The 21,661-nt window shown below is 41.2% G+C and overlaps 1 protein-coding gene across 1 annotated transcript in view; it reads left to right on the top strand.

Annotated features, from left to right (window-relative positions):
- Window positions 1-21,661, top strand: part of DNAH11 (dynein axonemal heavy chain 11) — a 322,374-nt gene that overhangs the window by 69,917 nt on the left and 230,796 nt on the right. Inside the window, exons 19-28 of the mRNA XM_059171331.1 lie at window positions 277-393; window positions 518-604; window positions 4,529-4,687; window positions 5,591-5,674; window positions 6,587-6,745; window positions 8,240-8,362; window positions 9,182-9,304; window positions 10,570-10,794; window positions 11,824-11,915; window positions 13,446-13,572. Of these exons, the coding sequence (XP_059027314.1) occupies window positions 277-393; window positions 518-604; window positions 4,529-4,687; window positions 5,591-5,674; window positions 6,587-6,745; window positions 8,240-8,362; window positions 9,182-9,304; window positions 10,570-10,794; window positions 11,824-11,915; window positions 13,446-13,572 (1,296 nt within the window). The remainder of the gene's footprint in view (window positions 1-276; window positions 394-517; window positions 605-4,528; window positions 4,688-5,590; window positions 5,675-6,586; window positions 6,746-8,239; window positions 8,363-9,181; window positions 9,305-10,569; window positions 10,795-11,823; window positions 11,916-13,445; window positions 13,573-21,661) is intronic.

The raw sequence follows: 21,661 nt of genomic DNA on the forward strand, positions 1-21,661 counted from the left end.
GTGTATTTGGAAAAGACTTCCTGTATTCTGCCATAAATCTTAGGCCAGAGGACAAATCTGGCTTATGCTTGGAAGAGATGAATCCCATGGTGCCAGTGGGTCAGCCTGGCCGGAGCCTTTAGCCACTTGCATCTTTCTGGGGATAAAGTCCTTCTGTTCCAGAGGAATGTGGAGATGTCATGGGTTAATGTATAGAGGTGGGAATAATTAAATCCTGTGGACTTCATTTAATGCAGTCGCTGAAGTATTTTCCCATCTGTACCTTTGTTTCCGTAGGAATTACCCGAAAGATGGGAAACTACCAAAAAGATTGCAGTGACTGTTAGACATGCTGTCTCGCCTCTCCAAAATGCAGAAGTCACCCTCATAAGGAAAAAGTGTACTTCCTTCGATGTAAGCAAGCTACCAAGTTTTAGGGGTGTTAGGTTCGTTTTCTCTTTGTTTTAGAGAGAGTTTTTACAAGGGTGACTGAAGCTGCTGTTGGTAATTCACCTTCAGTGTTTTCTGCCCTCATCAGCGGAAGCAGGCCGAGTTCAGAGAGAGATTCAGACACTACGCTCCTCTCAGTTTTAATGCAGAAAATCCGTACACAGTGCTTGATAAGGTAATGCTGATCTCAGTTGTTTTTTGCTACAATAGCCCTTGTAGAAAGTCGGATTAGACACTGACTTACTGAGATATTTTGCCTTAGTTTGGCACTTAGGTAGGCAGTTGAGAATTAACTGTTAGAAACCGGGTTATGAACCGTTCACTCCAGTAGTATTTTAAATCATGTCTCTCAAAATGACCATCATTATCAAAGTGATCACGATAGTGAAAGTAACAACTATTTTTAAGTACTTACTATGTAAATGTGCCAAGAACTTTAGATGTATTGCTTAAATATGGTTTTTATAATATTCCTATGATGTAGTTTCTCTTCTTTTCAGATAAATCATCATGTGTAGTTGAGTAACATTGGGGATTACATGGTGGCAGAATAGTATTAAAATGCTAGCTGTCCGAATTTTTTTTAATCAGGAATTTTATCCTCTATTATTGTTGGCCCTGTGATACTTTCCTAGCAACTTTTAACCATAGCGAAGAAAGCCCATAACTTAACTTTTTTTTTTTTTTTTTTTTCATTTCTTTTTTTTTTTTTTTTTTTTTTATAAACATATATTTTTATCCCCAGGGGTACAGGTCTGTGAATCACCAGGTTTACACACTTCACAGCACTCACCAAATCACATACCCTCCCCAATGTCCATAATCCCACCCCCTTCTCCCAAACCCCCTCCCCCCGGCAACCCTCAGTTTGTTTTGTGAGATTAAGAGTCACTTATGGTTTGTCTCCCTCCCAATCCCATCTTCTTTCATTTATTCTTCTTCTACCCACTTAAGCCTCCATGTTGTATCACCACTTCCTCATATCAGGGAGATCATATGATAGTTGTCTTTCTCTGCTTGACTTATTTCGCTAAGCATGATACGCTCTAGTTCCATCCATGTTGTTGCAAATGGCAAGATTTCATTTCTTTTGATGGCTGCATAGTATTCCATTGTGTATATATACCACATCTTCTTGATCCATTCATCTGTTGATGGACATCTAGGTTCTTTCCATAGTTTGGCCATAACTTAACTTTTAACTTGGGATACGAATATTATGGAGTCATCCAGCCCTAGTTTCTAATGAACTGCTTTATTGTCGTTGCCTATAAGAATGAACTTAATGGGCATACAACCCAAAATGGTGAGTAGTTCACATGAGGCTTGAAAAAAATGTATTAAAAGATTACTAGAAAAATAACACTTTCATTTCTTTAGGAATTCTTAACCTAGGATCCAAAAAGAGCAATGACCGTGAAGTTTAGATTCAGGAGCAGTGAAGCTTTCTGAGATCTTCACGGAGGCTGCCATCCTGTTTTTACTCCAGAGAGAGGCCTGACTCCTTAGACTGGTAGAAAACTCAAGCGGACACAGCTTGTACCTCCCTGTCCCATGTTCTGGGTTGAGTTTAGTTTTATCTGCTTTATGCCCTTTCAAAAAGCACTGTACTGGAGCAGATCTCCTCCTGCACTTGGCTGTAGAAAACTGGTTAATGTATGCATTGCGGGTTAGAATATGCTAATAGAGTTGTGGGGTTTTTAAAGATTCTGTCTAAATTGCAGGTGGTCCGAACAGATTGTGGAAGGGGAGGCATTTTTACTTGAGTAACCAATGTGCTGTATGTAAACATTTACTACAGATATTTATTGAATGCTTTTTTTCATGCTGTAATGTAACGGTATAGAGTTAAATATTTAAAAGTCAAGAGATATTTATCTTGATACCTACAGAAAGTGTCAAGGGATGTTCTGAATATAGTAGGACTAGGGTACCTTTATTTTGAAGTTGTTTGTGTGTGTGCCTGTGTGTGTGTGTGTGCATGCATGCACGCACGCACTCACGTATACACCTAATACTTACTGAAGCAGATTCATCCAGAGGCATGTATCTGCTTGTTCTGGGAGGGTGTGGTAGACCCTTGTACTCAAGGCACCTCACTCCACCAGACAAAACCTTTGACCCTCCAGAATCAAAGGGAGTAGTATGGTGAATCTCTCCTTTATAACTCGTTCTGTGGTAAACTTAGATTATGTGCTTTTGTTTCCTCAAAGCCAAAGACATAGGACACACTTGAATTAACATAACTAGGTGTGTATATTTAGGAATAAGTTAGTATAAGAAATGGAAAAAATGCTGACCGGAAGGGCTGTTGACTTTGGGGAGCATGGTACTCTAGATGATTCAAAGAATCCTTCATTAAAGCAGTTGCCAAAACACATGCACATTTGTGCAACCTGAAATGCATTGCTGAGCTCCCCAGAAAAGAAGAGGAAGCTCCTAAAGGGCAGGCAGGGAAAGAAATGGAGGAGCTAAATCGAGGGTGGAAAGCAGCAGCAAGCATAGAAGCCTGCACTGCTGCGGGGGCGCATGCAACGTTTCACACCACAGGGACAGGGAGATGCTTGGGAGCATGAGCACTGGTTACCTGGGGGGCCTAAATGACCATCAGAAGCAGACAACAGTAACTGTGTTATCTATACAAGGTAATAAATTAAATGTAGTATTTATGCAGGGTAATGCTTACACAGTAGTAGGAATCAATGAATTTCCCACAGCCTCATGAATATATATAAATGTGCCTCAAAAATAAAGATGAATTGGAATGTCTTAATACAGAGTATAAAATTATTCACATAAACTTCAGAAATAAACTTTAAGATTTTAGTATTTAGCAGTGCATACAGAGGTTATTAAAAAAAAAACGGGAATATTAAATAAAAATTAGGTGGTTAATTCTATAGTGGGAAGGAGGGGAATAAAACTGAGGAGTCCATTAAAAGTGATTGAGAATATAGTCCTAAGCTGGATGGTGTGCGCACACACCCTTTGATGTGCATGGGATTTTCTTTCCTCCCAGAAAATGGGTGAAACGAAGAGAATTGTGGTTCTTGTTTATAAAGGTGTGACTTACAAAAATGAAATCCGTAACTCCTATAATGAAAGAAGATGAAAGTGCTGATCCTCCTCTTGGCATAGTAGGGAATCAAGAGTTAAAAACTGATGAAGCAAAAAGGATTAAGTATGAGTATTTAAATTAAAAAAATCAGAAGAACTAAAGTAATAGTTGGGTATTGAGAGGAGGATGGGAGAAAATATAAGTGGAAAAATAAAGTCAAGTCTTTAGTTTTATTTTGACAAAGCCCGTAACCTAATGTAGTGGCTCAAGTTGGTAAATGAAGAAGGAGTGGCCTGTGCACAGAATCGAGAGTTAGAGAAATGGCGCCCAGAAGAACTGGAGAGAGAGCGAGCTGCTTCTGCCCCACCGCCGCCTCCTGCCCCACCGCCTCCTCCGTGCTCTTCTAACTTGGACCATGTGAATACACTGCTATGTTCATAAAAACTAAAATTAAGAGTTGGCTTATCGAGAAAGAAAAAAAGACTCCACTTACATTTGGCACAACAGACTCTCCTCCATCGCTGGGATGATAGACCAGTTGGGGGAAAGATCGTCGTACAGTGAAGCTTCTCATCTGCTGTCTTTAGCTCCAGGGTTATATTTCGTGAATTCTCTTCAGTACAGTTTGTGCGGTTGATAACCTCTAGGATATTTTTTAGATCCGAAACTTTTTTAAAGAAGTGGTTGCTTCTTCAATGGAAGCTCTAGAGCCTCACCGTTGGCTCTCTAGAGCCGAGTCTCCAGACAGTTGTCCCAGACGTCTGTTACCTGAGCAAATTTTGTTGAAGCAGGCGTGGGGGCATGATTGGGTTGCTGACTAATCTCCTCTCACTTTCTGAGTAGCCGTGAGTTTCCTCATCAGAACCCTACAGTTTACCAATAATTACACTGCCAGCTTCTTTTAATTTTCATTTTAAAGTAGAGGTTGCAAATGTGGACCTAGCCAGAGGTTCACAGAGCTGTGTGGCTTCTCTCTCTATGGCCGTTCACTGAGTGTGAAGGGTGTTGAGGTACGTGTGTGTGTGTGTGTTTTCTCCTTAGGCAAATCAAGAGCTTGAGGCATTGGAAGAAGAAATGTTACAGATGCAAGAATCGACCCACCTTTTTGAAGTGGCTCTTCCTGAGTACAAACAGATGAAGCAGTGTCGCAAAGAAATAAAATTGCTCAAGGGCCTCTGGGATGTCATTACTTACATTACAGTAAGACACTGCCTTTCTTTTTTTTTTAATAGTTCTTTTGTATAAATAGGCAATTGTTAGTATCTATCTCAGTCTTTGGGGGCTTTATACTGTGAAATCTGTGGGCATTATAGTCTCCTCCCCCCCGAATTAGAATTGTCTATCCCTATGAAAAGATTCTTCTCCGAATTATCATTTATTTTCTTTTTGGATCTGAATGAAACTGTATAGAGAGTTGATTGCTTCAGATTCTTTTCAGGGATTATGTAGGGTATAAATGAAAATAACACGTAACTATATACTACATGTATATGGTGACCTGTGTGTGCAAATTCATGTATACACTCCTACCTACATGTATGTGCGTATGGAACAGACCTGACTGAAGTTAATTTGCATGTTGTTAATTAAGTCCCAAACTTAAGTGAGTGAGTTCTGGGGAACCAGGTATATTGCAACACATATTATACATAATTTGAAGTTAGTCGAAAGCCATATAGAAATGTGTTCAGGGACATAGAATATGGTCAAGAAGTTAACGAGCATTTTGTCAGTAAGGGACGAACACTGTCTTATGGAAGCTGATTTCGTGTTACATGAAGAATTTCAAAACCTGGTATTTAATGGTAATACACTTATCAATTCAGAGTCCTCAGGATTAAATGATAATGATAGTATGTAAATGGAATTTGTCACTGCTGCTGGAAATTAATACATCATAATGTTTTCACCTTAAGTTTGACATGTCCTGACAACTTTTTTGTTTTGCTGATAGGGAAGTTTTGACAAGTGCAGCTAATATTTAAATAATTGACTTTTCACTGGATGATGGAATCACTGTGTATCATCAGTTTATGTATTTTGCTGTGGAGACTTGCTTTCACCAAATGTTGTTGACACTTTTATCTGCTTGTGCGTTTTCAGAGAAGCATTGATAATTGGACTAAAACCCAGTGGAGACAGATTAATGTGGAACAGATGGATGTAGAACTCAGAAGGTTTGCCAAGGCAAGTTCCATAACTGTCGATTACAACCATTTCTCTTTCTCAGCCCCACCTCCTTTCATCCTGCCTAACCGAGGATCTGGTATGTTGGGCTGCGTGTCCTTATTTACTTCAAACAGGATGATAGGAGACAGTACTTTTTTTTTTTTTTTTAAACCCTGAGCCAGTTGCATTTCTAATCAAGCCTGCCTTTTTGTGAATGAGTGGATGAAAGCCTATTAGGGCAAATGGATTCATGAGTAGCGGCTATAATCTTGAACTTCCTCTGGCTATCTAGAACGGTGGATGTTAAGATTTAAAGTACTGGGGCTAAGAGGTTAAGATTATGAAAACTTTTGAGTCCTTTCCTTGGCAAACATCATTTTATATTCAAATACAGCTTTTGATTCTGGGATTTGGGGCAATAATTGAAGCATGCCGCTTGGGAATGTATATGGAATACTGGGATCTTTGTTCTTGTTGACTATTCTGCTATCCCAAAAAGGGGCTCAACATATACAGAACAGAGCTGATTTGAATATAGTGCTTTGATGTCTAGTCACGTGCCCTCTAAAGAGGGTAGAACCTCTTCGGATAAAGCCAAAATGCACAGAAGTGAAAGACAGCTAAAAACTGGCAGGGCCTTTGCTTTTTTTCTCAGAACATGTTTGCCTCAACTCATGAGGTTTCCTCATGGGATACTGGCGAGAGCCTGTGAGTAAGAAACCAGTGTCTCCAAGTGACTTGTAGGCAGAGGACTTGTGATAGACAGATGAGTGGATCCTTTTCTATTTCTCTGGCTTTAGCCCTTAACCAATGGGCTTAAATTCTTCTACTCTTTCATAATCTAGGGAAAGGTACATTTATTCTTTCCTGGAACACAAATTGTGAAATGTACTAATATATATGTTTTTTTTTTTTTTTTTTTAAATTTAGGAAATCTGGTCATTAGATAAGGAAGTCCGTGTGTGGGATGCTTATGCTGGCCTGGAAAGCACGGTGAAGGAATTGGCGGCCTCCCTGAGAGCGGTCATGGAGTTACAGAGCCCTGCACTCAGAGAGAGGCATTGGAACCAGCTGATGAAGGCCACTGGGGTCAGTTTTCTGGGTCTTGTTAATTGAGTATTTTTGTGACTGTGAAGTGTTATACCTTGGTTTACATTATTCATCTGGGATGAAGTGAAAAGACTTCAAGTCAAATGGGGGAGGTCAACTCCTCAAGATAGAACCAACAGACTGATCATGCAAAGATCCTCCTTCATCCCCCACTGTGAACTAAATGTCATCCCCTGACCCATCCCAGCCCACTCCCCACCCCAGTTCATACACTGAAGCCCAGGTCTCTAAGGTGAGGGCATTTGGAGGTGGGGCTTTGGGGAGATGATTAGCTCAGGAGGGTAGAGCTCTCATGAATGGGATTAGTGCCATTAGAACAGATGGAAAGACTGGACATTTCTACCCTCAGCCATGTGAGGCTACAGGAAGAAGACAGATATCAATAAATCAAGAGAACCTTCCCCAGGAACCCGTCCACGCTGGCACCCTGGTGCTGGACTTCCAGCCTCTTGAACAGTGAGCAAGTAAATAAATGTTCATTATTTAAACCACCCCGTGGATGGCATTCTTTACAGCAGCCTGAGCCAAGACACCCTCCTTTGGTCTTTTACAGACTCAGTAACCTCAAAAAGACTCTTAACCTCTCCCTACTTTGCATTTTGTTTTTTATTACTACAGTGAGAGGATGCTGTGTGCTCTCATACATCAGAGGATTCTCGTAAGCATCGAGTGAGATGATGTGAAAGCCTTGTATAGAGCACAGCGTGGCCACAAAGAACAGTAGTCGCAGGCTGGGGAGAGCCGGAGGGGCTGCAGTGACCAAGAAGCAGGGACTGGGTATTAGCAGCTGTGGGACAGGAAAGGGCTTTCCTGTAACCACCAAAGCAGAGTCAGCTCCTCAGGGGTGAGGGTTGTGGTTGGATTTGAGCACTTAGGAAGAGTAGAGAGCTTCTTAGCAAATACTGGGGTTGTAGGGGCGGTGAAGGGCAATAGTCAACAAGATGATGAGGAAATAAATGTGAAATATTTTGTCACATGGTAAATATGAATAATGATGCTATGAGTAAGGGTATTTTTTTTGCCAAGAAACTCAGATTAAATTAGTGAGAAAACTAAGTTAAATCACGGAAGCAACTGGGAATTATGTCCAGTGAATAGAGTACTTGAGGAAGAAAAGACAAATGAGCTACTCCCTGATTCCTGGGATTTCAACCAAATTAAAATAAATGAGCATGTGATTCTCTTTAAAAATGGGTTTTGTGAGCAAAGAGGTAAGAAATGAGCTGACGAAGGATATGAGACAAAAGAAAGTAGTGAAGTATGAACGTGGCCTAAGCCTTAGTTAGCTTCTGGTGGGTGATGCCTCAGTAACTCTGAGGTAAAAAACAGTAATCGTTCCCACCTTCTAGAACCCGAGGTTGCTCAGCACCTGACTTGAATATATTTAGCTGTGATTCAGCCTTCTGGCCATCAGGCACAAGAACCATTACTACACGTTTAATGTAAATTCTGCCCTTTTCTCTTCCTAATTAGGTCAGATTTTCAATCAATGAAGCCACAACTTTGGCAGATTTGTTAGCATTGCGGTTACACCAAGTGGAAGATGCCGTCCAAAGCATCGTGGACCAAGCCGTGAAGGAGCTGGGGACGGAAAAGGTGGTGTCTTGGGGCTGTTCCCGGTTACACTGAACTAGTTCTGTGCAGTAACTCCTGAGACTCAAAAGTCCCCGTGCCATGAGTGTGTGGACACCTGAGGCCCGTTTTCTCCTCTGCTGCTTGTGTGTGTGTGTGTGTGTGTGTGTGTGTGTGTGTGAGAGAGAGAGAGAGAGAGAGAGAGAGAGACAGACAGACTGACTGACTCTGGCGGGGAAACTAAATCCTCCTAAACAGGAGGGTGGGCCCAGTCGTTGGTGACAGCGGGTGCTGGTGGTGGTGGGTGCCCGTGATAGCAGAGAACATGCCCTGTCATTTAGTTTGTTGCAAGCACTGCTCCGAGTGCTTTATATGATTTCATTTGATTCTGAGGTTGGTAATACTCTTGACCCTGTCTTACAGATGAGGAAACTGGGGTGCAGTGTGGTAACTGACTCACCCCAGTTCACATCGCGTCTCCAAGCGCGACCAGGCTCCTGAGGGCTGACACGTACATGATCTCTGTTAACCCTTTAGATGAGTTTTGGAGTCCCTTTCATCTCTGGCATTCTGTGTCAGTGAAGGATGTAAAACTCAGATCCAACAGAAGTTTGATAATAGAGTGATGCTTGTTTTTGTGAGATGGAATTCATTCTCTGAATATCATCACCATGAATTATTTGCAGGAAAATAATGAGGCCAATAATATTGGATAATGGTTTTTATTTATTTATATATTTTTTTTAGAATTTAAGAAGGTTTTTTAAAAATTTCACTTGATAGCCTAGATGTTCATCACAAAATAAACTTCTGTGCACATAACTTAATGCTGTTTATTTCTAGGCTATTACTGAAATCAGTCAGACCTGGACTTCCATGGAGTTCTCTTATGAAATTCACTATCGGACTGGCATTCCATTACTAAAATCCGATGAACAACTTTTTGAGACTCTGGAGCACAACCAAGTAAGATGGGTGTTTTGATTATAGATTTTTTTCTTTTAAGTGGCAATTTTGGGCTTTTTCCAAGTTCTAGTACTCAGTATTTATTCATTCATCAGGTGTCTACTTGTCCCAGACTCTGGGCATGGTACCATTTGCGATCAAAAGGTATGAGCACTTACTCTCAAGGAACTTGGACTTGAGCAGGGAGACAGATGGTAGGGCTCCAAGGGATCTAAGAAGTGACAGAGAGGTTTTGTGTTGGGGAGGGTAAGAGATTCAAGGAGAGCGTTGTGAGTTGGGCTGGTAAATCAGTAAAGAATGATGATCAGAGTCGGGTGTTTGGGGCACTGGGGACAGCAGTGGTTGTCAGGGGCTAGGGAGTGAGGAAATGTGGAGATGTTGGTCAAAGGGCACGCATTTCCAGGGATAAGATGAGTAAGTTCTGGGGATCTAAAGTATAATGTGGTGACTACAGTTAACACTACTGTATTGTCTACTGGAAAGTTATTAGGAGACTAGATCTTATTACCACACCCGCAAAAGTTATTCCATGAGGAATGGAGGTGTTAAGGAACCTATTGTGGTTACCATTTTGCAATATATATATATGTATTCAGTATCACATGGTTCACTTTAAACTTCATGTAACATGTCGATAATAGCTTAATAAAATCAATTCTGGGGGAGAAGAGTCAAATGTACTAAGTAGTTAGAGGTGAAAGAGAGTGAAAAGTGTCCTTTCTATTCAGTGACTTTCTGAGATTTCAATGTCAGAGAACGGAGAGAAGTGCTCACCAGACTGCTTGCCATCCATGCTTGGTAGTTGACAGAGAGGGAAGGAAAATGGAAGCCGAGAGCTTAGGAAGCTGCAGAGAAGTTGCTTTTATATTTTCAATATTGGGGAAAAGGTATTTATAACCTTGCAATGGTTAATAGGCAGGACCTCAAGGAGAGAATGAGAGAAGGAAAAGGAATAAAATTTAATTCTTAAAGCTGTACCCTGGAGCACAGGGTTTTTTTTCTGCCTGTGAAGAGATATATGTTCTTCTTATAGAAGATACAGGAAATGCAGTTGCTTGTATTTCTCTCTCTTTTTTTTAAACATGTCAATATGAGTATTTAATGCCATCAGTTGATCTCTGTAGCCAATACTGAATGCCTGTTCCAGGTATTGCATGGTAAATCATAGGAATCCAGGAATCAACAGAAGAGGTATGGTCCCTCCCTCATGGTACTTGCAGTCTACCAACTGACCTAGTACTTCAAGCTCTTTATCTTTCTCTTAGGTTCAGTTGCAGAGTCTACTTCAGAGCAAGTATGTGGAGTATTTTATTGAGCAAGTGTTAAGCTGGCAAAATAAATTAAACATAGCAGACTTGGTCATCTTCACTTGGATAGAAGTCCAGCGAACTTGGTCTCACCTGGAAAGCATCTTTGTTTGTTCCGAAGATATTCGAATCCAGCTTGTGAAAGATGCTAGAAGATTCGATGGAGTAGATGCTGAATTTAAGGTTCACAGCAGATACTGTTTTGTATCCTAGCAGTTTTCCAAACCATCTGAAAATCTTGTAAAGAACCATGATTTGGGGTATCGTATTTATAAAAATACATGGTTGCATTTTAGGAAGGTGGAGCAGGAAGCTCGCTCTTGTGAAAGCTTAGATAGTAAGTGTTCTAGGCTTTGCAGTTGCGTATGGTTTCTGTCACAACTACTCAGTGCTGCCATTGTAGTGTGAATGAAAACAGACACTATGGAAACAAATGGGTGTGGGCATGCACCAATAAAACTTTATCAACACTGAAACTTGATTTCTTAGAGTTTTTATGTGAGAGAGAATATTAAGCTGCTTTTAACTTTTTCCACCAATTAAAAATATAAGAACCATTTTTAGTTTCTGGCCACACAAAAAGCAGCAGCAGGCCCAATACTTCCCTTAAGCCCTGCACTAAGGTGCAATAACATTAATCTTCATGAAGTAAATACTGCGGAGGGGATGCTGGTAACAAAACTATTAGTTACTTGTTTGTTGATTTTATAAGGGCCAAAGAAAACACCCAGAGATGCACGTGTGATCATGATGAATGATTTGAAATCCTTTCAGCGAAGAATAATGGCTATACTTTTTCATATAGAAATGAGGAATAACCTTTTTTTTTTCTTTTCTAAAGAAGAACACCCAGAGGAATACTATTTTAACTTCAAAGGAAGGAAAAATAGACCATTCAGCGTTCATCCCCTTTTCATATGTCAATGTCCTGCTTAAGATTCTGGGTTCTCTCTCTCCTTATTCTTTTTGTTCGTTTGGACCCAGAATGGTCAGAATTCCCATTGAATTTATTTTGATAAAAACTGTGTGATTATACTTTGTTTTGGATCTTCATTTAAAAGCTTAAAAGGAGATGTGGCTAGGCCTGGTGTTAGAAGTCTCTTTAACCATACTTTCTTAGAGCTTGTTCTTCATTTTTAAATGCCCCAAAGGATGAAAAATTGAGGAAAGTAAATTCTAATACCAATGGTTCCATCTTACACTTTCATACAGGAGTTAATGTTGAAGACAGCTAAAATAAAGAATGTTCTAGAAGCAACATGCAGACCTAATCTCTATGAAAAACTTAAAGATTTACAGTACAGGTAAGATAAAACTATAAAGTGATCAATTTGTCATAATTTTATGAGATTGCTTTCAAGTATCTTATAGTATCTAACATCGTGTTATTGTAGGTAGACCTGTATTAAATTACTATACAGTTTTGCTTAGAGCTGTCTAGTTGCCTTGGACATAATAGATGGTGTGTATATAATGTAAACCAAATACATTTCTCTTGGCTGAAAGGAGTACCATAGTAGTAAAACTGGAATATTATCAAGAGAACTGATATGATTGATTGATTACTTTTTATTGAAGTATCCTACAAATATTTATTAAGCATCTACTCTATTCCAAGAACTTGGTTTGCTCTTAGTGATTTTGAATCGTTTATTTTGTATATAGTTTATATTAGAAATTACCCTTAGAAAGCCTGTTAGTACTTAGGAAATCCTTAAGGGCCATTTGTAATTTCTAACACAGAATTCTACACAGCTAATGGTGGTTAGGATATTCTGGCTTTTGATTAAAAAGAGGCAGTCAGCTACTGAAAGAAGAGGTTTATGCAGAATTCTGATCACTTTTTATTGCAAGGTAGAAAAGAGCTCTAGATAAAAAATATTACATAAGCAAAATTATTTCATAATCTGTAGGCTCTCTAGATATAAAGTTACCCATAAGTTTTAAAGGGTATTTCTATAGAAGTTAATTCTTTCTTTCTTTTTTTTTTTTTTAGAAGTTTATTTAAGTTATCTTTATACCCAGGTGCAGGGCTTGAACTCATGGCCCTGAGATAAAAATTCACACGCTCTTCAGACTGAGCCAGCCAGGAGCCCCAGAAGTTAATTATTTCTTAGTGATCTTGGGGTCTTGGGGGTTCTGCCTCTGGATCATCTCTGCCAAGAATGATAAAGCAGAAATGATTCTGAGTCCTAGGATGCCTCTGAATACCAGAAAGGGCTGAAGCCATGTGTGTTTTGTAGGCATTCAGTGGGTAAAGGAAGACCTTGAACCAAAGACATCTTAAATAATGCATTTAGTGTTCAGGAGGAGTGATGCTGAACCTAGCTGACCTTGCTGAGTAAGAGTGTATTTAAGAAAAGTGACAAGTGGGGCACCTGAGTGGCTCAGTTGGTTAGGCATCCAGCTCTTGATTTCACTTCAGTTTGTGGTGTCAGGGTTGGGAGATCGAGCCCCACATGAAGCTCTGTGCTCTGCTGAGAATCTGCTTGAGATTCTCTCTCTATTCCTTTGTCCCTCCTCCTATGCTTTCCTGCTCACTTTCTCTCAAAATAAATCTTAAAAAAAAAAAAAAAAAAAAGGAGTGATATCAACCTAAGTCTAACCTCTGTTTAGCCTCAGCCCATGGTGTGGTGTGTGTGTGCACCTGTCTCCTACTTGACAATATTTGTAGATTAGTCACAAGCATGATGATCTAAGAGGAGTGAGGCTGCGTGTTAGACAGTGAGCTTATTATGGTGAGTGGACAGACGGGAGGAGCTGGTGTTAGTTTTGTTGGTGTTTTAACAACTGAATGTGAAAGAGAGGCTTAAAAAGCGTTTCCATTCCCATAGGCTTTCTCTCTGTGAAAAAGCTCTCGCTGAGTACCTGGAGACCAAGCGTGTGGCTTTCCCGCGGTTCTATTTCATCTCTTCTGCGGACTTACTTGACATTCTTTCAAAGGGAGCTCAGCCTAAGCAGGTAATGTATATTTTTTTGAAGTCTCATATTTTACTATATCAGCTAAGGAATGCTACAGTTTCTCTGTCGTTGTCAGATGCCACCTACGTAGCTTGTCACATGCGTCAGGAACTAGAAAATCAGCAATAAAAATTCATAATGCAGCAACAGAAGGATGTCAGAGCTGGTGCTAAAGGAACCAAGTCCATGGGGCATCTGGGTGGCTTGTTCAGTTAATCATCCAACTGTTGATATCAGCTCATGTTTTGATCTCAGGGTCATGAGTTCAAATCCCACACTGGGCTACATGCTAGTTGTGGAACATACTTAAAAACCAAAACCAAAACCTAAACAAAACTATATCCTCAGTAAAGGGAAAGGGTATCAAATGTGCAAGGCTTAGTGACCTGCATGAAGTTAGTAGAAGAAACATTGGCTCTAAATCCCCAGAATTCCGAGACAAGGGCTGGAGTAGCTCTTGCCTGGTTAGCGGCTTTCCTAGCACAGAATATCTCCCTTGGAACAAGGGATGTCACAATAATGATCTCAAACTGGTCCTCAGTGGTGCCAGAGGTGGACAGGCGCCCAGTTGTGCACCTCGTCAACCTAACCCTCTCATGTAACCCTACCTATGCAGGAACAACAGCCCACCCATGACAGTATTTAAAGCAAACAAAAGCAGTTGCCATCTGCAGTCATCTGAATGCTCAGATCACAGAACAGACGTGGTTCCATCCCAAAACCCTCCTTCCTGCAAACTTTGGGAGGCTATCGCCTTTGACTTGTGTCTCTTCAGTTTCTGACATTCACTGAGGTAGTTCTGGGGTGACAGCTGACAGGGGCTCTTCCTTCTAGAACAGACTGTATAGAAGAGGATGGTAATCCCTGAAGCTGTGCTTTATTGTTGAGGATTTCTCTTCATGATCTTTCTCGAGATGTTTTTATGCATAGTCTTGGGACCCAGTAGTTTTGCTGAATTCTGCTCTTCTTTGGACACAATATCTTGATTCTTTCTCTCCCATTCATCATTTCTCTTGGAACCTAACTTTGGTGGGATGGCTCTGCTGTCCAAGTGCAATCATGCTATTGATGACAGATTTGTTCATCGAACTTGGGCAACATTTTCAGGGTCAACCCTCAGTCATGGTTTCCTATATCCATGCTAACTTCCAGATGGTCTTGTGAATAAAATCCCTCTGATTTCATTGACTAACAACCTGGTATATCCATCTCTCATTATGTATCACACAACTGGTTGTTTGGGGTGTTTTTTTTCCCTTGAATTAGTCTCAGAGCTGTCATAACATTCGCGTGACCAGCTGCTGGACCCTCGAACATGATAGTGAGGTAGAAGGTATCATATTCCATTACAGGTCTATGTTCCTGAAGACTTGGAAATCCAAAATACTTACAATTCTGAATTCTCAGTGTGAAAATTAGAAGGGATGGATAAATCTGTAACTGGGATAACATTGTTTTTCCTTTATTTACATTCTTTAAACATAATAAGTGTTTGTATGATTGGTTTATCAAACGGCGTTAATTACAGAGAGTACAGACATGAAGTTTTATTTTCTATGACTATTAATTGCAAACGTACCCTGTCGAATCTCCTTGAACTGAGTAGCAAACCACTTAAGAACACTCGGGGTAGGTATCCTACATCCCGGTCTCTTTTCCTTATTTAAAAAATAAAACAACAGCAGCAGCAGCAGCAACAGAAAACAGCTCAGCAAGGTCTAGTTACAAATCCAATCTTACCTCTGTATGGAAGCCAGGCTTTCCCGTAATGAATTTGGAGGTGGCAAGGAGATACTGATTATTTTCTTAACTATCCCCTTCCCACCCATTTGTCGTGGAGAGGAAGTGGAGCTACCATCTGTCAGTCACTTGCATTTCTTAGTACTCATTCTTGATTCCTTCACCAGCAGTGATGGACTTTTCTCTGCCCTCAACAGCAAGCATCTACCTGTTGGGTCTCTTGTGGAAAATGGGTGTCGGGCCTCAGGGGACAGAGAGGAACCTCCTAGGGGATGTATACTACACAGTCAACTCTGTCTTGGCACTTCCAGTTCTTGCTCTGGGCAGTGAAATCCGCCATTGGCTTACATCTTCTCTTTCTTTTCCACCTCAGCAGGCGGCCAGCAAGGGACATCTCACAGATGGACCTCTGGCAGTCACCTGTAGCTTCTATGAGGGATTCTCCCACACCTCTCTCACTTGATGACTCAAGGATGGGGGCTGAGCAAAGCAGTCCTTCACCTGCCCCATAAGGAGTGAGGAAAAGCCACAGCATCCCCTCATGGGCTGAGAACTTGCAGCTGTGAGAGGGTCACCTCTTGTCCCCTCCATTCTGCGGTCCTGGCTATAGAAAGGGCGGATGGCAGTAGACGATGGTAAGGGGCTGAGCTGTGGTTTACAGGCCCTGGAGGGACTAAGCTGTCCCGACCCGTTTGCTGTCCTCAGAAGATGTGCCTACGCGGTGCCCCTCGGTCCTTACTGGAAGCCCTAGACTGCTGCTGGGGGCACAGCTCACTACCGTACTTCTCACTTTATTTCCAAAGAATCAAGCAGTGCTTTGCGCCTTAGCCGGATGACATGTTGGGTTGCCGGTACCTGCGTCCGCCGTGCCAACTTTGTTTTTTTCCACTATCCTTTCTAAGTCCTAGGACGAGTTGTTTTTTATGTATATAAACTTCAAAGGTGTACCTTTGAGATCATTCTTTGTATGTTTTCAGTGTCCCTTTAATACTGGAGTGTCCTCTGACATGACTGGCACTCACCCTCTCACCCTTCCTTCCGAGCTCCGTAGTCAGAAGTTGGACATCTCCAGTTCGGGAACATGGCTCGGTCCTAGTACTGCTACTGCTCCTTAGTGAATGACTAGATAGTATAAGACAGTAAAAAGATTTTAAATTAGAATGAAACCGAATATTTAGGCTCCTGCACAGAAGTCTCCAGAACTGCTCACAGCCGGGCTGATCAGTGCCACCGGCAGCATTGTCCACCGCGTGCTTCTGCTCGCCAGCAGAAGGGTCCAGTGAATGGCACCTGGGTGGTGCAGTGAGTTAAGTAAGCGTCCAGCTCTTGATTTTGACTTAGAGCAGAGCCCTGTGTCCAGCCGCACACTCAGCATGGAGTCTTCTTGGGAGACTGTCTGTCTCTGCCTTTTACCGTACCCTGCCCTGCTCCCGCCAAGTAAATGAATCTTTAAAAAAGGGGGGAGGGGAGTCCAGTCATGTGGCTACAATGTAAACATGGTTTATAGATGTCCTGACCTGCCAGCTTTTGGAAGCGTTAGGTTATTTTTTTTACCCTGTGGTTTTCACCTTAATTCCATAGTACTTCTATAATTTAAATTCAATTAATTCACCTCTAGTGTATTAATAGTTTCAGAAGTAGAGTTCATTGATTCACCAGTTTTGCCTAACACCCAGTGCTCATTGCATCACATGTCCTCCTTAATGTCCATCACCCCGTTACCCCATCTCCCCAGCCCCCTCCCTCCCATCCAGCAACCCTCAGTTTGTTTCCTAAGATTAAAAGTCTCTTACAGTTTGTCTCTGTGATTTCATCTTCTTTTATTTCTCCCTCCCCCATGTTCATCTGTTTTGTTGCTTAAATTCTACATGTGAGTGAGATCATATAATAGTCTTTCCTTGATTGACTTATTTTGCTTTGTATAATACCCTCTAGTTCCATCCACATTGCAAATGGCAAGATTTCATTCTTTTTGATGGCTGAGTAGTATTCCATTGTATATATACACCACATTTTCTTTATCTGTTCATCTGTTGATGGACATCTGGGCTCTTTCCATAGTTTGGCTTTGGCAGACATTGCTGCTATAAACATTGGGGTGCATGTGCCCCTTTGGATTCCTACATTTGTATCTTTAGGGTAAATACCCAGTAGTATGATTGCTGGGTCATAGGGTAGCTCAATTTTCAACTTTCTGTGGAACCTCCATGCTGTTTTCCAGAGTGGCTGCACCAGCTTGCATTCCCGCCAATGGTGTAGGAGGGTTCCCCTTTCTCCGCATCCTTGCCAGCATCTGTCATTCCCTGACTTGTTCATTGTAGCCATTCTGACTGGTGTGAGGTGGTGTCTCATCGTGGTTTTGATCTTTACTTCCCTGATCCCAGTGATGTTGAACATTTTGAAAGGATTAGATTTTTGCTATTTTTGAAATTGGTATTTTAAATCCTACTCAAAATGTGATCCCACTGAGTTTTTGTAGTTACATTAATGAAACTTCTGACAATTCACATTCACATAAAATGGTATCCTACTGTTAGTAAAGGTGCATTATTAGAAAAGGTGTTTCACTTACTCTGTGGTGCAGATAACCGCTCGGGAGTGACTAAGGTGGGCAGGGAAGTGAGGAGGAGGTAAGGGCAGCCTGAGATGGCTAGCACCACGGTCAGCGTCTTTCCCTCAAGCAGTTCTGCAGAGTGAAGGTGCTTTCAGAGTTCTTGGTCACTTACTAGGGAATAGTTAGTTGATGGTTTTGGTAATTACACCAAAGAGCCTGACCTTGCTACACTCTTACCTGCTTTTCAATATCAGAATCTGTTTTGGACCACCAGACACAGCTTTTCCGTCTTTGCCTTTTGTCCTTAGAATACTGAATGTGCTCCCTGCAGTGTGACCAAAATAACAAGGCCACCACGGCCTGTGGAGTAACAATGCAGTTTGGCCAGGAAAGAAACCCTTTGTGGGGAGATAACTCATGTTGACATCTTGTGAATGACTTGAATTCTTTAACACCCCTCCCCTCTAACCGTCACACTCGATTTGACAGCATTAGCCCAAGTGGGAGTTTCTGCAGTTCATTATGGAATTCTATGAGCCTGTACCCCTTAGCCAGGGAGGTCTGATAGCACTACGACCTCTGTCTCGTAAGCAGAAATTCCATAGTAAGTTGGAATGCTAGAGGGATAAAATCAGTGTGTCTGTTGTGCCTTCAGTGAGGATTAGCTGCTGGGAAGTTGGTTAAGATCAAGCTGTAAAGATGTCCTCCTTCAGAATTCACCCTGCTCTCCCAGAGGCCTGACCGCTCTAAAGGGGCCCTGTGTGGGCCCTGCCTACCTGCAGAATCAGAATCTCTGGGAGCTAGTTATGGAAATACACACCTAGGGGGGCACTTGCAGGATCCACTGACATGGTGCCGTAGTTATGCGCAACTGGTTTGAAGTTACACATTCATTACTAACATTCTCTGATTCCGCCCTTTAGAAGAACATCCTTTTGTGTTTTTTTTTTTTTTTTTCCAAGTGTCTGGTGTAGTGGTTACAGGCAGACAGAATAACGGTCCTTTGTTACGCGGCGCCTTCACATAGCAGACAATTTCATGTAGTCAAAATGTGTTTAGCCCCTGATTCCTAATAACTTGAAAGATCCTTTTGTGGTAGAAGAGTTTCACATTTTTTTCCTCCCTTGTCCACGGCCTGATGAGTGACAGCTTCTCCATGATGGAGCTGAGCTAAAGAGAGACAAGCTTGCGATGGGAAGAGCAGCATTTGTATCGCGTAAGGCGGGGTAGCCCTGAGCTGACCGCAACCAGGGAGCGCTTTAAAGGCAGAACCAAGGAAATGAAATTTTTATTTTTTATTTTAACATTTGTTTGTTTGTTTGTTTTTAGGGAGAGAGAGAGCATTGTGAGAGCATGGGGGTAGAGGGGCAGAGGAAGGGGAGGGAGAAAATCTTAAGCAGGGGCTCGATCTCACAACCCTGAGATCATGACCTGAGTCAAAATCAAGAGTTGGACACTTAACCAACTGACCCACCCAGGTGCCCCTGAGTAACTGAGTTTTTAACTTTAATAAATTTTAATGGATTTAAATGTAAATACTGGTATTTGATTTCGTTATTAGAAAACAGAAGTATGTTTGAATCAACTTAAGCATGTAAATCTACCTGTACCGCAGTATATTTTATGAAATTGAAATACAGATCAAGTATCTCTGATGAGGACTCCAAATTGAGATATGCTGTAAATATATACTCCTGACTTGAAAGATTAACTATGAAGAAAAAAATGTAAAATGTTGGAAGCATTTCAGATATGCTAGGTTAAATAAGATACATTAAAGTTAGTTTTGCCTGCGTCTTTTGACTTCTTTCAGCATGGCCACTAGGAATCCACTGTTTGGAAATCGAGGTCACAGTGCAGTCTCTAAAATGAGAAGATCGGGGGTGCCTGGCTGGCTCAGTTGGTAGAGCATGTGACTCTGTATTTTGGGGTTGTGAGTTCAAGCGCCATGTTGGGTGTAGAAATTACTTAAAAATGAATTTTTTTTTAAAGTGAAAAGAGGTGGTCAGAAATACATATATACTCAGAAATGTTAAAAGTTTCCATCAAGAATTCTTCAGTGATGTCAACCCAAACCTACATGAGAGGAAATCTGCCTACTTGTCTATTAAAAAAATCCCCAAATTTGTGGTGATTGCACAGATGGCACTAAACTGGTAGCCTTACTGGTCTGTAAATATAGGCATCTGGAAAAGTGCATGTCAGGAATGGGCTTCGTATTTGGTGACAAAAAGCCCTGCTGGATCTTTGGGGTACATAGGTAAGACACCACGTTTCTACAAGCACGGTGTGTTTCTGTAGGGTGCTAGCATTCGGTTGTCTCCACACTGTGGGGAGACACAATCTCTTTTCTCACAGAGATGAGTCTTCCTTCAATGACTATGGTGAAAAAGGCTCAGAATTCAAGTGGTTAGTTGAGGGCATGCAAGAGTGAATGTGTTTTATTTGAAACACAATCAGTGAACAACTGCAGCTTCTTAAAAGAAATAGAAGGCTGAAGGGCTGTTAGGCACATAAAGTGGAGGAAGGGGTTGCCCTTGAGTTTGGGCTGGGACTGAGGATGGACTGAGGAAGAGGCAGTAGAAGGAAACAAGCATAGAAGATGCTCATGGTTTCAAACATCTTGCTTTCATCTCTACCGACCTTCCAGTCAGCAGGGAGGCATAGAAGCTGCTCACCTAAGTGTCATTTGTCCTAGAAGTGGCCACGTGAGAGCAGAATCACATGATGTAGGTGGCGAATATGTCATGTTGGACATGGGTGCCTTCCTGCAAAGGTAGCCTCGTACTCAAAGGATTGAGGTATTCACGTGTGTGACAAGAAAATAGACCATCTCACTTTACATATGTCATAAATTATATATCTCCTAGGGATTATCCTTGATTATCCTCACAAAATACCTAATAGATGGTTAACCACAAATTGTGTAACAGTAGATCCACTTTTTTGGGGTTCATTTTGCAAGTGTATTGCCACTGATAAGATTTTTGTTCCCACTCTGTTATAGGAATCCTCTCCACAACCAAGTTATAACTTACACAACAAAATCAGGGGTATTACAATGTGGGATTAAAACAAAATATCACCTTAATATTATGAGATCCAAAAATTAAGCCTTATAAATTCTGGATCCTGCCACCAAGGAGTTGTCCGCCTTGCTGTGGCATCTAGAATTCCTGGTCCTCACAGAGGTTATTTGGCTTCAGTTTAACATCAGAGGGCAGGGCTTCTGGCCAAAAGAGATGAGCTTTTCACAGAGTACTGTGCATTCTGGGAACCACTAGAAAGGCTGGATAAAATGGCCAACTAAATCTGCTTAAATGTGTCACAGAGTTCTTAAAGAACATTGAAGAAAAGTCCACAGCTCAGGGCCTAAGATATGAGCAGAAAGATACCATAGATTTGCCTGATGTTTGCTACTGATGTTTCCTTGGCAACATTTGACTATTTGTAAGATACGACAAAGAGCATAAAAAGCTGATCAGAACTTTGATCAGTATCATGGACCTTAAAAGGAGGAGAAAGAAAGAACTAGAATCAGGCACCATCAAGGAAGATGTTCTTCAGAGAATCAAACAATGTAAATGGTTCTGAGGTGATTTGGGTATAAATGTGCAGGGATGAGGGAAAGGGGCATCTGCCACATACTGTCTAAAAAATCAATTCCAGTGAATGTAGTTAGAAATTTGGAAGGTACAACAACAAAATATATAATATAGGAGAAAGAATGATATTTGAGCAAAAATTTCTCAAGTTGGACATGAAAGTATTGAGTGTAGAGTAAAGGTTGATGGA

Source organism: Mustela lutreola, chromosome 4 (genome assembly GCF_030435805.1).
Source record: "Mustela lutreola isolate mMusLut2 chromosome 4, mMusLut2.pri, whole genome shotgun sequence".
In the NCBI taxonomy this organism is placed as follows: domain Eukaryota; kingdom Metazoa; phylum Chordata; class Mammalia; order Carnivora; family Mustelidae; genus Mustela; species Mustela lutreola.